Source organism: Lingula anatina, chromosome 1 (genome assembly GCF_051362555.1).
Source record: "Lingula anatina isolate TDL-2025a chromosome 1, LinAna3.0, whole genome shotgun sequence".
NCBI classification, from domain to species: Eukaryota; Metazoa; Brachiopoda; class Lingulata; order Lingulida; family Lingulidae; genus Lingula; species Lingula anatina.
In genome coordinates this window covers 45,031,498-45,046,855 of record NC_141767.1, presented here as the reverse complement: position 1 = coordinate 45,046,855, position 15,358 = coordinate 45,031,498, and the positions used below count along the sequence as shown (strand labels likewise).

General features: G+C 35.0%; 1 protein-coding gene across 1 annotated transcript; it reads left to right on the top strand.

The window, feature by feature from the left end:
- Nucleotides 1-789: 789 nt before the first annotated feature.
- Nucleotides 790-15,214, top strand: LOC106176240 (sodium- and chloride-dependent GABA transporter ine). The gene is made up of 13 exons (XM_013558539.2): nt 790-1,202; nt 3,523-3,657; nt 4,425-4,647; nt 5,173-5,305; nt 6,194-6,328; nt 8,243-8,346; nt 8,794-8,918; nt 9,650-9,762; nt 10,339-10,479; nt 12,108-12,207; nt 12,499-12,599; nt 13,240-13,410; nt 14,052-15,214. Exons 1-13 carry the CDS (start codon nt 962-964, stop codon nt 14,148-14,150), a joined length of 1,821 nt encoding a protein of 606 aa, XP_013413993.2. The 5' UTR covers nt 790-961; the 3' UTR covers nt 14,151-15,214.
- Nucleotides 15,215-15,358: the final 144 nt, after the last annotated feature.

Genomic DNA, 15,358 nt, shown 5'->3' with positions numbered 1-15,358 from the left:
ACGAACAAGGACCGTTCACCTGTGTACTTTCCGGGGAACTCATAGTTAAGAATTGTAATGAGTAGGTATATTTAGGTGCTATACTTCCTCAGTATGGAAAGGCACCTTTTACAGTTCTTGACAAGTTGCATATTTTCTACTTTAGTAAAATAATCTAGATCGATTGGAGATAGTGATATAATGGTGCGAGAGCCAGTAATAAAGGTTTTTAATTTAGTCCGTTTACCTTTTCTATGTGCGAACAGATAGTTCTAGCACTTATTCTTTTAAATATATGTTAGTAAAAGTTCCACTTGGACAAACAATTCGTCCGCTCGGTCACTGTAAGTCCTACGTACATTTTACAATCCCTCATTATTTCAAAGAGGTATTGCTATTATCTAAGTTAGGGCCCATCAAACTTACTTCGGAGGAAATTCCAAAAACGTCAATAAAATTAAATAAAATGAAATTGTACAGCGTTTTTACTCCCGCAAAAAAGAAGTGTCAAATGTGCTAAGAATGGTTATGACAGACCAAATTTCAAGGAAACGCAATACTTTATGCTTTTGAAGTGCTGGTAGGTTCGCACCTACCACATCGCTCAATAAACGTGCGAGGAGCATTTTTGTTAAAAATCTAAATTTACAGTTAAGATTCTTTGTAAATAAATGCGAAAAATATACTATTTAAAATCTGTTTTTGGCATAAGAAAGCTCTTTCTTTAAATAAATGAATGTTTATCAATGAAAATATCAGCAGTATCAAAAATCCTCTGCTTTAATCACCCGTATAATGTTTTGCAAAACGACTGCTCCCTTTGGTCGATCTGTTGTTATATAGGTGTTTGAGGTAGTGATTCAGCATTTCGTAAACATGTGCGGAGAATACGGAGGGTTCTGTTTACTCTTTTAATCCTATATCGTTTGCACAGGATTGATAAGAAAACATAGAGTGTTTGGGGCCATCATTTTATGCCAGAATGAAGTACTTCGAAGCAAACCAACATGATCACTTTGAAGATTTCCCCGGTAGCGAGATGCAGGAATTTTCTGAACCTGTCGGTGAAAGTAAGGTTGCTCCGTACGAGAAGCCGGTGGAGCAGCATGTCGTTCGACCTAACTGGGGAAAGAAGCTAGAGTTCATATTAGCATGTGTTGGATATGCAGTTGGATTGGGAAATGTTTGGAGATTCCCGTACCTTTGCTATATTAGCGGGGGAGGTGAGATCCGCTTTCATTTAATTAAAATAAAAGCGAAACGACCAGCCCGTGCCAGCTTGTGACCGCCCGTTTTCGATCGTGTTCGTGCTGTACTTGTACGCATAGTTTATGTCAGTCTGCTGCATTGTTATAGGCCTAAAACCCACTTGTAGTTACATTTTGTTGTGTTTTAATTATTTATTTGAAGGAATCGTGTTGAATTTATATTACTGTGAGTTACATCAAGGAAGTGGATGTCCACTTCCTTGGTTATCCTTGGTTACATGAACATTTAGGCATGTTAGCCCTGCTTTTGTTACTGTTCTATATAGACAGTAATATTTTTTTAAATTTACATATACCTATTTTTCTGTCTTTTGGCCACTTTTGAAATGTCTCATAAAACAAAAATAAGTCCTTTTAATCACAATAGATGCAATGCAAGATTTTTGTATGGTTTTGCATTTTTTGTATGTAATACATTACAATGTATGTAAGATTAATTTTATTTACTGAGGCAACTTCCTATTGACACTTCTGACCTGTGTTGAAAGGTGCACATATAGTATGACTAGTATCATAGGTGGTTAATTCAAAAAGGGGGGAAATTACTGGAATAAAAAGGGACCCAGTTAGTGACTGAAATATGACAGGCTTGCATGCAAGCATGCATTAAAGAGGTTTTCAAAAAAAAAATCTTTTTACTTTATTCTTCTACTTTGATGCAATTGAAAATTTATATTAACTTACAGACTGTATTCATGGTGTGCTTGCCATCTAAAATGTATTTTAAATTGGTGCACAACTGTTCAGAATATATCTTGTACAGAAGCATAATGAACTGAAGGGTAAAAATCTACCACTTATTTCACTGATTTTTCCAGACTTGGAATAGCTCAATTTTCTCTACCTCACCTCAGAAAGTTTTATCACTAAAAGCACTCCCTATCTACCACAGGCAGTTATGAGCATTACTGCTGTTCCACATGATTTTCACGGATTTGCCCCTTCATTATTTTGTTCTTCTCTCCATACTTATAGTTTTCTCCACATCTTACTAATAAATAGATAGGCCTACTGTGGCTCATTCAGGGGTGGATCCAGAAATATTTTCTGACAGTCTTCCAAATTATTTTTGTTAATCCATCCTCCATTTTTGACCGTCTTCCGACAGAAAATATTAGATACCCGTCAATGTAAACTTTAAAATCTGACCGTCTTCCGGAAGACCCAGAAGACGGCCTAAATCCGCCCCTGTCATTGATAGGAAAGTATAGAGAAAACTTTAAAGTAAGCAGGGGAAGACAAATATATTTCATCTTTAGGCTTACATTTGCATGTGGTGGTTGTGGCTGTAGTTAGGGCATCCTGTTTACAGTTGTAAAATATAAACTATAACTACTTTTTAAGTTGATTTTTTTATAAAAAAAATTGTCTTGTCATTAGTGTAATGAGAGACAAGTTTTTTTAGCAAAGGGCCATCACCTTTTCGTTTTAGAAAACAGATCCTTTTGAACAATGAATGGTTCTTTATTTAGTTCAAGTTCACAAACATGTAAATTACATAATGCAGTTGATAGAAATTATCATAAGTAAGCGAAAGTAATGTACAGTTTATTGTTCTCATAATCCTTTGTTGGGAAGAAGGATAACAAAATATTAACACTGTAAGGACGAAAGACTGACATATTCAAACATATTCAACATAGGGAGAATTTATTAACCTTGATTGAGTTCTTAAAGTCATGTATATTACTTTGTGTATTATATACAACTAACAAGTACTAATAAATTATGCAGAATTTTTTCCAATTACTGTAATGTGAAACAGTCAGTGTGGAAGATATATAATTTCAAAGTTATCCTTCTCTGTACCTGTGTTAAAAGGTCATTGAATGTCAAAAGTCTCATTTAGCATGACTACAAAATTAATTCTATGTGACTGTTCACTATATATTAATTTCCTTAGCATTGATCAGTACCAGTAGATACACTGTTAAGTGTGTGCCCACAGGTGATATTTTCTGTACATTCTGTACAGGTCAGTGGAGGAATTCAGACCATAAAAAACATGCAGTGCACTTGATAAATGTGCATCTAAATATTAACAAAGAGTTGTAAAGAACATTGTATTATTTTCACATATCTGACTGTGATGGAATGAAGGCCTAGGCAGGATAGATCCCCCCCCCCAAAAAAAAAAAAAAAAAAAAGCATGCACATGAACACACACGGGACAAGGTTACTGAGAGAGTATTAAAACTGAGGGTCAAAAGTTTAACCACATACTGTTTTGGCCACCTCCCCTAACAATGCATAACTTTAATGTATTTTATTCCAGGCGCTTTCCTTATCCCCTATTTCATTATGCTGTTCCTATGTGGTATCCCTCTTCTGTATATGGAGATGGCTGTGGGCCAGTATACCAGACTGGGACCCATTGGAGCACTGGAGAAGTTATGTCCCTTGTTTAAAGGTAGGTACTTGTGAAGGAAATAGATCAGGATGTTTCTTGTTGAAGAAAAGGTCAATTGCAAATGAAATACAGGGTTTTATATACAGACAATGTATGTGTCTACACACACACACACACATACACACATACACACACTAGTATTTTGATTTCTGTGTCTTACTTCCTTTGCATCAATGTGCTATACTGCTTTGGCATATTGATACATAGTATTAAGTATGCTAGTAATTTTGATATAATATATCCAGGACTCCTTATACTTATCATGAAGATTGTATTTATATCAATGAGTCTAGGAGTTCTCAAACAGAATAATGTCTGTGATGTCATGCTCGTATGAATTGAATAAACTTGGAAAAAATATCACTGTTTTAATGTGATATTACAAACATTTTACATACAGATTAATTGATAACTATATAGTGAATTTCATTTGTATGGTTTTGTCAAGCAAAATATAAAATTGTTTACAAAAGATGGATCTGTAAGGGTGTGGTCCCAATGAAACTATCACTCTGCATATAGATCGATCTTACTGTGTGGGGGCTCTGGCTGAATGTAATCAGATTAACTAACATTCAGCAAGAGCCCCCGTAATTTCTATTTTTCAAATCTAAACTTTCATCTTCAGTCTTCTTTAACTTCTTTGCCTTTTTCTTGCCATTGATCTGAATTTAACTAAATTCAATACGCAATCAATAAATTAACAGTGCCTTCAGATATTTCCTATTAATATGTAATCATAAATTCATTTCTGTGTTAATTATAAGGAGCTGGACTGGCTACTGTGGTCATCTCGTACCTATTGTGTACGTACTACAATGTGATCATAGCCTGGGCTGGCTACTACTTTGTCCAGTGTTTCCAGACAGAGCTCCCTTGGGCCACCTGCAACCATACATGGAACTCCGACAAATGCTGGGATGACTATTCCCCCAATGCCACTTTACTAAGGCCTAATGATAGTGTGTCTCCATCGGAAGAGTTCTATAAGTATGCCATATAGGATTTGTGTTGATTGATCATGAAAGATTAATGTTATAGATTTTTTGCTTTTGTAATGTGAAAGAATCCATATAATCTGTAGTGCTGGTCAGACTTTCATGCAGAAAGGGTTTTGAAAACCTGCTTAGTCATCCGAGTAGAGTACTGTGAGTTGAGTAAATGTCATCTGTCAGGGCAAGCAGTGTGATCCAGTGCCAGCCATACATTAGTGACAATTAGTTGTTTGCATGTATATTCTTAATGGTCAGACATTATTGCTGGTATAAAAATTCCTTAAGAAAAAAATATATATGAAAATACAATGATAGAGACTGAAAAACTATGTGACCTCACCCAAAGAATTAGATCTCTAATTCCTTGCTTCACTTAACTTGTATGGATGCAAATAAAAAAGGAGTTTAGTAGGGCAGGATGGGGCAAGTGCACTCTTTGCTATCTGGATCTGCTTTGAATAAGCTAGCGCCCACATAGGGAATAAGCATTTATAGATGTATTGTGTTTTTTTTTTTCAAGCAACAATGTGCTGGAACAGACCAGTGGGATAGATGTGGTTGGGAGTATAAGATGGCAGCTTCTGATTCCACTATTCATCTCATGGGTAGCAGTGTATTTCTGCATATGGAAGGGTGTCAAATCAACTGGCAAGGTAAATTATTGTATGATAGTTTTATCTAAGTTTATATAAAGTTCAATGACACATGGGTGATGATATTTGAGGCTGTTGTTTGTCTAACCTTTGCAGATAATATATACATAAAGAATATGAATATGAGAAAACAGGTTATTCATTTATCTAAGAAAAATGTTATATTTTCTGTGCTTATTAACATGTAATGTTTACCATCTTTACTATTGTATTCATATGAATTGGTGTTGTTGCTCAATCGACCTTTGGGGAATTGTACAAATGTGAACCCCAGTGCAAATGCCTGGACAGGTCTTAACATCCTGTGAACTGTATTGTGTATGGTATTAGAAACTGCCATTGTATCTACATGTAGGAATGTAAAGAATATATGCATGGACATGTTTTTCATTAATTGACAACTAAGGTCTGCTCACAGATGCAGGCATTAAGCTTTGTATTCAAGTACCATATGGTACTGATTCTCGGGGGGGGGGGGGGGGGTAGCCAGAAACATGTCCTTGATATAGATCATACCATGATCCTAGGGGAGGGAGGCAGCTACACTCTCGTCTCTCAGTAGAAGTCATAACCCTGAGGAGAGCTTGTTGTCATTCAAATGGCAGTTGTGACATGTGAAACAACTGACACTGTACACGTACACATTAGATAAGAAGCTTATGGTAAAAAAATAAATAGCTTACAGCTTGGCATACGTAATTGACACCTTACATGTTGTACAAAAATGGCAGTTTGACAGTGATTATTGAAAGCAAAATTCCTTATTTTATTCACCTCTATTGCTGTTTTCACTAACCCCAGGGCAGAAGGATATTGTTTATGTTACATAGCCTAGCAGTTTTGAAAAACTTTTTTTTTTTATAATTTCATAATTATTTTCTCTTCCAGGTAGTGTACTTCACTGCCACATTTCCTTATGTGGTTCTGATAGTCCTGTTTGGCAGAGGAATCACACTGCCTGGATCTTATAAAGGCATTTCTTTCTTCATTTATCCAAAATGGGAACTGCTTCTGGATCCTGCGGTAGGATTTTTATTACACTTTGCCATGTTTATTGCACCAAATTGCTCATGATTTATAGCTTATGTATACTTATGGGGTATTATAGATGATTGTACATCCTGCTGAGTTAAGTTTGAGAGGATGACAATATCAAAATTACTGTTGTATTGCAAAATTAACCAAAATTGCAGTACTGTTATTTTGTGCTTATGACATAACAAAGGCTAAAAATGGTTTTAAAGACTTTTAAGTTGACCAGCAGTTGGAATGGTAATTTCTGATAAATTCAAACTAAAATAAATTTTTTGTTTCCCAAAAAATTATTTTGCAATACCTAAAAAATACGTATTCAGGAATTATGAATAGAGATTTAGCTTCAACTCAGAAATTGAAGTTTTCATCAGTAGCACAAAACTACAAGTATTGAAAAATGTAATAGTCAAAATAAGCAACATTCAAAATATGTAAATAATTATAATATTGAAGTACCAGAAAGAGGACATAATTATGCAAATATTCTGCTTATGATTATTGCCTGCAAGAAAAGTATTTTCAAGCCCAACTATACAACTTATTAATGTATGTTTTCAAACAGTGCTGTGAACCTACTTGCCAAGGTTGGGAACTAAGCAGAGTAGACAGTTGTTTTTTTTTTTACTACAAACTTTCACATAATTTAATTCGAACCATTAACATGTGTGTACTAGTGTTGCCCTTTGAGATAGTTATTCTTTTTTCGTGTGATGTTTTGTTGGAGTGTTTTCAAACGTGTGAAAATGATTAGGATATCTGTCACACAACTTCAGAGCAAAACAATATCAAGTAAATGCCCTGTCTTGCAAAACTTTTTCCCTTTTTTATAACAGAACACCAATTGCATTTTGATATGACTATATGCCCAATAGAGAAGATATCATAAAATTAATTAATGTTTCCTTATGTTGGAACCTATGGATAAAGCTTTTTAAAATGGTACTTGTTCTGTAAGATGAAGGTCAGAAATTATTTTCCTTAGTAAAATGTCATCTCCTGAAAATAATCTGACTTGAATTCAAAGGAGAATAAATACAGGTCCATGTTGTACTGCCCACAACCATGGATATAAAATGGGTCTGTTATGCTCCATTTATGCTATTTGTTATCAGATACCTGATACAGAAAGTTGACATGTGAGGGTAGGTGTGTTCTTATTGTGTTTGAAGCAAACATCATAAATGGTTATATGACAAAGGAATGCTGGTGTCTGAACTGCTGTTAAACTGAATCAATTTTCTATACATGGAAGATGAACTGGATTTCACCCTGTACAAATTTTTGGACAACTATTTTGTAACCTGAATTGCATGACAGTAATATTTCTCTTAGCAGCAAAATATTCCAAAAAGGAAAGGAAGTATATTAAGTAATTATAATTGCTTCACTGAATACAGGAATATGACACATATATCAATTATTTGAAAATACATTAAATAGATTAATTTTCCAGATACAAAGTCCAGTTAAAGGGATAACAACTGTTCATTTTGGCCAAAAAAAAAAGGATTTTCCTGGGACAATTTTCCCATACTTACATGTACCAATGGTTAATGAATCCATTCCCACATTCAAAGTTAGTCCCTGTTTTTTTTTTCCTAAAAAGTTTGGTTTTCTGTAATATTCTTAAGAGATTATTACAGAGTGTTGCCATCTATGGAGGTCAGGTGATGTGATGACAGGCACAAATTCCAGAATAATTGTGTTAACCACCATTTTTGGTGGTAAAGTGGAATTTTTTACATTTCTATTAGCTGTTTACAATGCATTTATTGTGAAATATGGATAACTTACGAACAGTTGTTATCATAGTGCTATTACTATTACTTGTATTTGACTAAGACATGTCCTTGCACATTTATGTTATAATATATAATAATCAGTGTACATTTTTTCTTGCAGGTTTGGGTGAATGCAGCTGCACAAAACTTCAACTCCATTGGCATTGCTTTTGGATCACTCATTGCCTTCTCCAGCTACAACAAATTCAACAACAGAATCTTCCCGTATGTTAAAAAAATTGTATTATTTTTTTTTAAATTTGATAGAAATATCATAGGCTAGTTTTGTTGTTCTGTCTCAAGCACTTCTTTACACATTTTCTGTTTTTACACAGTGTGGAAAAGGCCAATAACATAACGTAACATATACATGCTTGAAACTGTCTAAGGTGGATTGACAGGATCCGGGAGAGCTGTCTAGTCAGGCGGTAATTTGAGGATGAGTGTCCTTTGTTCTTTTACTGTTATTTCCGATATGCACAGGCCCCCATAGCCTGCAATTTCATGGGGGGGGGGGGGGGTATTTTTCTAAAAAAGTAAACCTTTAACCAGAAATCTTCATGTACCTAGTACAGGCCTTTTCAAACCCTCCCACACCCCCCTCCCCTGGCTACAGGCCTGTATGCAGGTGCCAGTTTGAATAATTTTGTCAAGTTTTGCTTTTTTTTTCAGAGATGTGATGTCAGTGTCACTTCTCAATGCAGCAACCTCCATATTTGCAGGATTTGTTATATTTTCCATCCTTGGTCACATTGCACACACTCAAGGCAAGGAGGTGGAGGATGTGGTAACACAGGGTGAGAGTGGTGGTTTATTTTTTATTTATACCTAAGATATAGGTAAACAAAGGTAAACCTTATGAATTGTACCCACTTCACAATTGAACTTGATCAGTTCTGTGATTATTTTTAATTGCTGGTGTAATAAATGCAACACCAGAAGGTAAAGCGTCATATTTTTAATAGATTGCTTTTTAAAATAAAGTTCCAAGATGCATAGCTAAATTTAATCTGTGCAAATAATAATCTCATAGCTGATGTTTGTTTACATTTTGTTTACATTTTGATGACAGCTAACCTTTTGATAAACTAGAAAATAAGACTGAGGCCCCATTCAGAATGGATGATCTGATTACCTACTGATCCACCTTCTAAATATGGCCGACCACAGTTCAAAAGCGATGCCACTGATTCCTGATGGTCTCCCAGACTCCACACGCGCAGGAATCAGCGGCATCGCTTTTGAACTGTGGTCAACCATATTGAGTCAACAGATCAGTAAGTCCTCGGATCATCCATTCTGAATGGGGTCTGAATCAGTTGGTTAAAAAATTAATGAAAACATGCCTCTAAAACTGTAAGAGCGATCTGTGCAATGCAGTCAGCTCTCTCACCTTGAGCTGACGTATTCTGCATGTTGATCTTCTATGTGTGTACAATATACTGGGTGTATCATGATTTTTTTGTGATTATTTGCATTAGACAAAGCTGTGATATGTATATATCAAAGTTAATGATATGAATTCCAGGTCCAGGCCTTGTGTTTGTCACCTACCCAGCAGCTCTAGTGAACATGCCCATATCCCAACTATGGGCTGCTCTTTTCTTCTTCATGTTGATGTGTCTGGGAATTGACAGCCAGGTAGGGTGGCAAATTAGAAAAAAACTTAATGTCTAAGTGTGATTACCTGACAATCATAATATTTAAGTTTGAAAACACTGTAGGTAAGCTTAGTCATCTTTGTTTGAGTGTTTGTAGATGTAAGCATTGAGACTACTTGTAGACTAGATTTTTTTTTCAATACGTGCAGAATTGCTGAACAACAATGCCAATTTATTTGCTTTAGTATTATGTATGATTGATTAGTGATCAGACTCCTTCATTTAATATTTGTTTCTACTTGTTGTGAGTAATAAGCCATGACATTTAAAGTAGATTATGTAAATAAGAATATCATGATTGATTATTATTCAGTAATGTAGAATGTCTACACAAAAGCTAGCCAGAGGATACATTTTATAAGAATTTTAAAGAGAGTGGGTTTCTCACCTCATGACTGAGTGAAAATCTTCTTTTATATGTTTTATTGTCATAATGTGTTTAAGTTGTTTTTATCACTCTTTAAAAATTTACAAAATCCTAATTTTAGTCACTAGAATAAACATTATCATTGTTATGTTACGTTGGAAAATTGTTCAATTTTTTTTTTTTTTTTAGTTTGCTATGGTGGAAGTGATCATCACTAGCCTGGAGGACCACTTTGGACGATTCATCTACCGTTTCCTACGAAGGAAAGAACTCCTGGTTTTGGTTGTTTGTGTGATTTCTTTCCTGATTGGATTGATTTACATAACACAGGTTAGTTTGTGCTAAGAAGTACAGTAATTGTTATCTGATGCATGTATTTCCTTGGCTAAATACATTTTATGTGTCAGACACCTAAGGTGAAGATGTCAACCTTGGCCTTTGCACAAAAAACATTAAAGTGGTTAACATTAAAAAAAAAAAGATAAACACCAGCTTTTTGTTTTTGTCTTCTCTGTTTGCAAAGGATTCACACATTTATTATGCATTTTTAGCTTACCTGGCTGGAAATTTACTTTACTAACACCATTCAATGTTACATCTTATACTGTGTAAAAGCCAGCTTTTTTTCTGTTGTAAAATATTTTTGTAACATGGTTATTTTTTGATTTTCCATTAAACAAGTCATATCTTGCTAATGTACTTAAACTAGCATTTTTTTTAAATATTACTGATCACCTTGGTAAACAGCCAGTTGTCCTCTCTCAAAAGTAGACCCCATTCCCATAGACGCCATCAGTCGACATAGATTTATTCAACTCTGTGGGGACTCTTGCTGAGTAAAATCAGCTTAAATGAATGACACCCCTCCTCTTGTTACCAAAGTACTTGTATAATCAGGGGCGGATCCTGAGATATTTTCTGACAGTTTTCCATATTATCTTTGTTGATCCATCCTCCATTTTTGACCATCTTCCGACAGAAAAAAAATTTGATACCCGTCAATGTAAACTTAAAATTCTGACCGTCTTCCGGAAGACCCAGAAGACAGCCTCAATCCGTCCCTGATAATTACCAGCTTTTTCTGTTTCTTCTGTTTCTTTTTCTTAAAGCCAGGAGTAGGTGTGTTTATCTGTTAAAGTGATTGCATTCAGCCAAAGTCACCATGGAGTTGAATCAATCTATGTGGAATGACAGTTTGAATGAGTCCCAAAACATTTTGTAAAACCTAATCTGAGGACTACATCACTGTATCACTGGTTAGTGTACCAGCAAGAAGATACATTATCTCATTCCATTCTGTTTAATTTCCATAATGTTTATGGGAATGGGGCCTTTAAGTAACTTCAGGTAAAATAAACTGGGTCTTCCTCCATCTCCACTTGCTGCATATGTTATGCAACATTAAAAGTTACCCACATTGAGCTGTAACAACTTTAAATTTTGTAATTAGCTGGAATACCTCTTCTAAGGGCACTTAATTAACAGTTTAACATAACAGATCATGAGATGTACGTATATTTTTAACCATTGGCAAAGGAAACCAACCTAACAGCATTACACAAATCATATCAAAATAAAAATTAGCTTTGATGCCTCTGGTTAGAAATCATCATCAGATTGTTAATAAATATTTTTAAAATCTTTAAACTAATTATAACCTGGTGTGTACTGAGGGAACTTGATTCAAAAACTAACAATATTTACAGAATTGGATTTTACCTGCTCTATGTAAGCTGTTACTACTGCATGTACTTACTTTCCCATGATGTTTTGATAAAGATAGAAATTTCCTGACTTTACCCATCCCCTGTGCTTATTGGCACATTCAAAACAAGGCTAAGAGCCTTTCAATCCAGTAGAGACATTCAGCATTCATGTATACATGTTCTGCTTGTAAAAAAAAGATGCTGAATGCTTTGTTGAGTATTTCTATTATGCCATGATTTAAACTTCTCCAGGGAGGCATTTATTTCTTCCGCTTAGTGGATGCATATGCTGCGGGAATTTCACTCATGTACCTGGCCTTCTTCGAAGTGGTGGCCATAGTATGGATTTATGGTATATAGGAATAATCAGAAAATGTTGCTGTTATGTTTTAATGTTATAATAATTTTTGGAATTATTTCAGGACAGTTTTTTTTAATTAAGTAAGGGATATTTTAATATTGGAACGATTGTATTCAAGATCATTAACGGACACATACAAATCTAAAAACCTTAGTAACTTGTATAAATATTTATATATTATGAATTTCTGTTAATAGCTAAATGCAGAAATGCAAAAAGTAAGACAAAATTACTGGCAATCTGTCCATACATATCTGTTACAAACTATTTTGATTCTTTCAGGGGCTAACAGGCTTGCAAGAAACGTGAAGGAGATGACTGGCAACTACCCGTACATGTACTTCAGAGTTTGTTGGTGGTCGTTTGCCCCGCTGCTTATTCTGGTCAGTATATCAGGTCATACTTGTCATGTGTCAGAAGCAAGGCAATCCCCAGAGAGCCCTCCAGTCATCATTTGGAGGTTCACTGGCCTCAAAAGCCAGCCTATATTTCCAAAGGAGGCTGGATGGCTTACAAGATTTTTGGGTTGGTTGGTTTGGCTGGTTTGGGTTGGACTCCCTGTAAACCGATAACCAAATTACAGATTCACATTTTGGATACCCTGTACCCCAAATCTTTGGGAAACCCCTGGTCAGAAGTTAACATCAGTTTGTAGTGCGCTTTGTTTTGTAGTGCACTTACGTAGTCATTTTTGCTTAAAGTCAAATTATGTCAGCAAGTGTAAAGCGCAAGCTGATAGACTTGATTACATATTAAAATAAACACCCTTTTCCAGGATGCTACAGTTAAAACTTTATGAAAGAAAATGGTAATCAATTATACCACGACAGAGGCAATCAATGGTATAATGTAAGATAAAACTACTTGTTAACTTCACAGTGGACAAGCTTTTTTAAAAATGTTTTTCTGTAACAAGTATATATTTATATTGTATTGAAATGTAATAATAGTTGTTATGATTTTTCAAGAATATACAATATTAAATATAACATGCACATAAAGACTTTCTTATATTTCCTGAAGGCCATCTGGATCTTTGGCTGGGTGAAGTACAAGCCTATCACGTATGGCAATTACATCTACCCAGACTGGGCCATTGGGCTGGGCTGGGGTGTGGCTCTCTTATCTATCCTGTGCATTCCTGGAGGTATGATACATGCACTGTACCAGGCAGAGGGACAGACACTCTGGCAGGTGAGTAGAACAGAACTGTGTAAGCCAAATATACTTGAGGTTGTTGACTTTTTCCTTTTTATTTTATTTTATTATATATATATATATATATATAATAAATATATATATATATTTTTTTTTGCAAAATTCTCCCAGAACAGTAACATGCACATAATTTAGCCAGATAAATATATGTATCTTGTGAACATTTTTGGGGGGCCCTGGGCATACTTGCTACAGGTGTTAGGCACATGTGCTTAAGACATGCCATGTAAATTCGGTGAATTTTAGGGTTCCTCCTTAGGTTCACAGAATTTTTAACCCACTTTTGGCTAAAATGTGTTATGCTTTTCACTGTGTAGAGTGGGCATCACTCACACCAAGTATTCATGATTGGGCAAATGGGTTCCAGCCCCCATGTTTCTAGACATATATTGAAGAAGACTTGAGTGACAGAGACTGGGTTTGCATAACTGAAAATTGGTTTGGTTAATGGGCATATTGTTTTCCAAATTTGTCGTTGGCAGGCTTTCATGTGGTGTATTACATACATGTTATCCTGTGTGGTTTGATACATGTCACTTAGAATGATCATAAATTATTTTACATGGTTAAAGCCTAAATTTCTGTTAACTTAAAACATGCCTTTGTTTGCTTTTTAGCGCTTCAGGAACAGCCTGCGGTCTAAGCTGGAGGACTCTGTCCCTAAACCCTTCAATGGTGTGGTTATGGTATCAATGAATGAGAAAGAACAGCTGTGAAGGACTCAGGGACTTGGAAGCAAATGCAACTTTCTTCAATTTTATTTACATATACAGATATTCATATATAGATAATTATACTGAAGCATATTTAGATATGACCAAGAATGTATTACCATCTTGGTAACAAATTTTTGCTATGACCTTTATACTTGTACATCAAGAATATTTGGTAAGCATTTATATACAGACCAAACTTTTGAAGACCAGTGTAATGAACTTCTATAAATTATGGCTACAGAGAGCATTTACATGGTTGCATTTGGTTTGGGCAGAACATTGTGAAAAGTTCAAATGCTTTACAATCAGGAAATCACTGAAAGGGTGCAAACTTGAGTCACAACTGCAAAGTACTTTAAATCTTTCATAAAACATCTACAACTAAATACTCCTTGTCGGGTGTAAAATATGTTGGCCGTTTGTCAAAAAATTCATGGTGACTTATAATACAACATGAAGCATTTTGTAAAAAGTAAAAAACAAAAGTGAAGAAAATCAAAAATCATTTGTTTAGGAATAAGTTAAATTCCAGTTAGCTTTAATGTAGCTAGTGGAATTTTAGAAGTAATGAAAGTGGCAATAACATGTTCACCTCTTAAACCCTTTTTTCATTGCATCATTCAGCTTCTCATCATTTAAAAATGGAAGCACTTTTTTGGCTGTCATTGTGAAAGCCTTTTTCAGAGTGGTTTGCATTAAACAAAAATATTTTGTCAGATAGAATGTCCTTTTTTATCCAATATTCCATCTTAGGTGGTATTGCGAGTGTTAAGTGGAATATCTGCACAGTTTAAAGATTATTTTTTCTCTCCCCAAATGGGATCTATATTTTTTAGAACATTAAAGCATGTACACTGCAAGTTCTTTATCTTCAAGTAACATGCTGAGTATATTTTATCTATGTTTTACAGTGTGATTTAGTGCCATGTCGAGAGACCATAATAAGGTACAGCATTTGACATATTCAGGTATTTTGTATGTATGCATACACACAGTGTATACCTAAGCATTATCTGCTTGTATCTCGCACAACTCAATAAAGCATAAGTGGCAATAGATGTGAATCGACTCCAGCTTTAATTCTTGATTTCTGTCAAATCCAGAGGTTGAAGATCTGCAAGTTGCCCCCTTTAACAGTTGACCAAATTGGATTTATTTGGCCTCTGTAGACCATCAACTGTACAAATTGTTCATAAAACATTTTTATA

What these genes read in the sequence shown, in the direction of transcription:
- LOC106176240 (XM_013558539.2), top strand. Translation starts at nt 962, where the DNA reads ATGAAGTACTTCGAAGCAAACCAACATGATCACTTTGAAGATTTCCCC. An exon ending in GTGTCAAATCAACTGGCAAG is followed by an intron (nt 5,306 to 6,193) that starts GTAAATTATTGT and finishes TTTCTCTTCCAG; the next exon opens with GTAGTGTACTTCACTGCCAC. An exon ending in GGCCATAGTATGGATTTATG is followed by an intron (nt 12,208 to 12,498) that starts GTATATAGGAAT and finishes TGATTCTTTCAG; the next exon opens with GGGCTAACAGGCTTGCAAGA.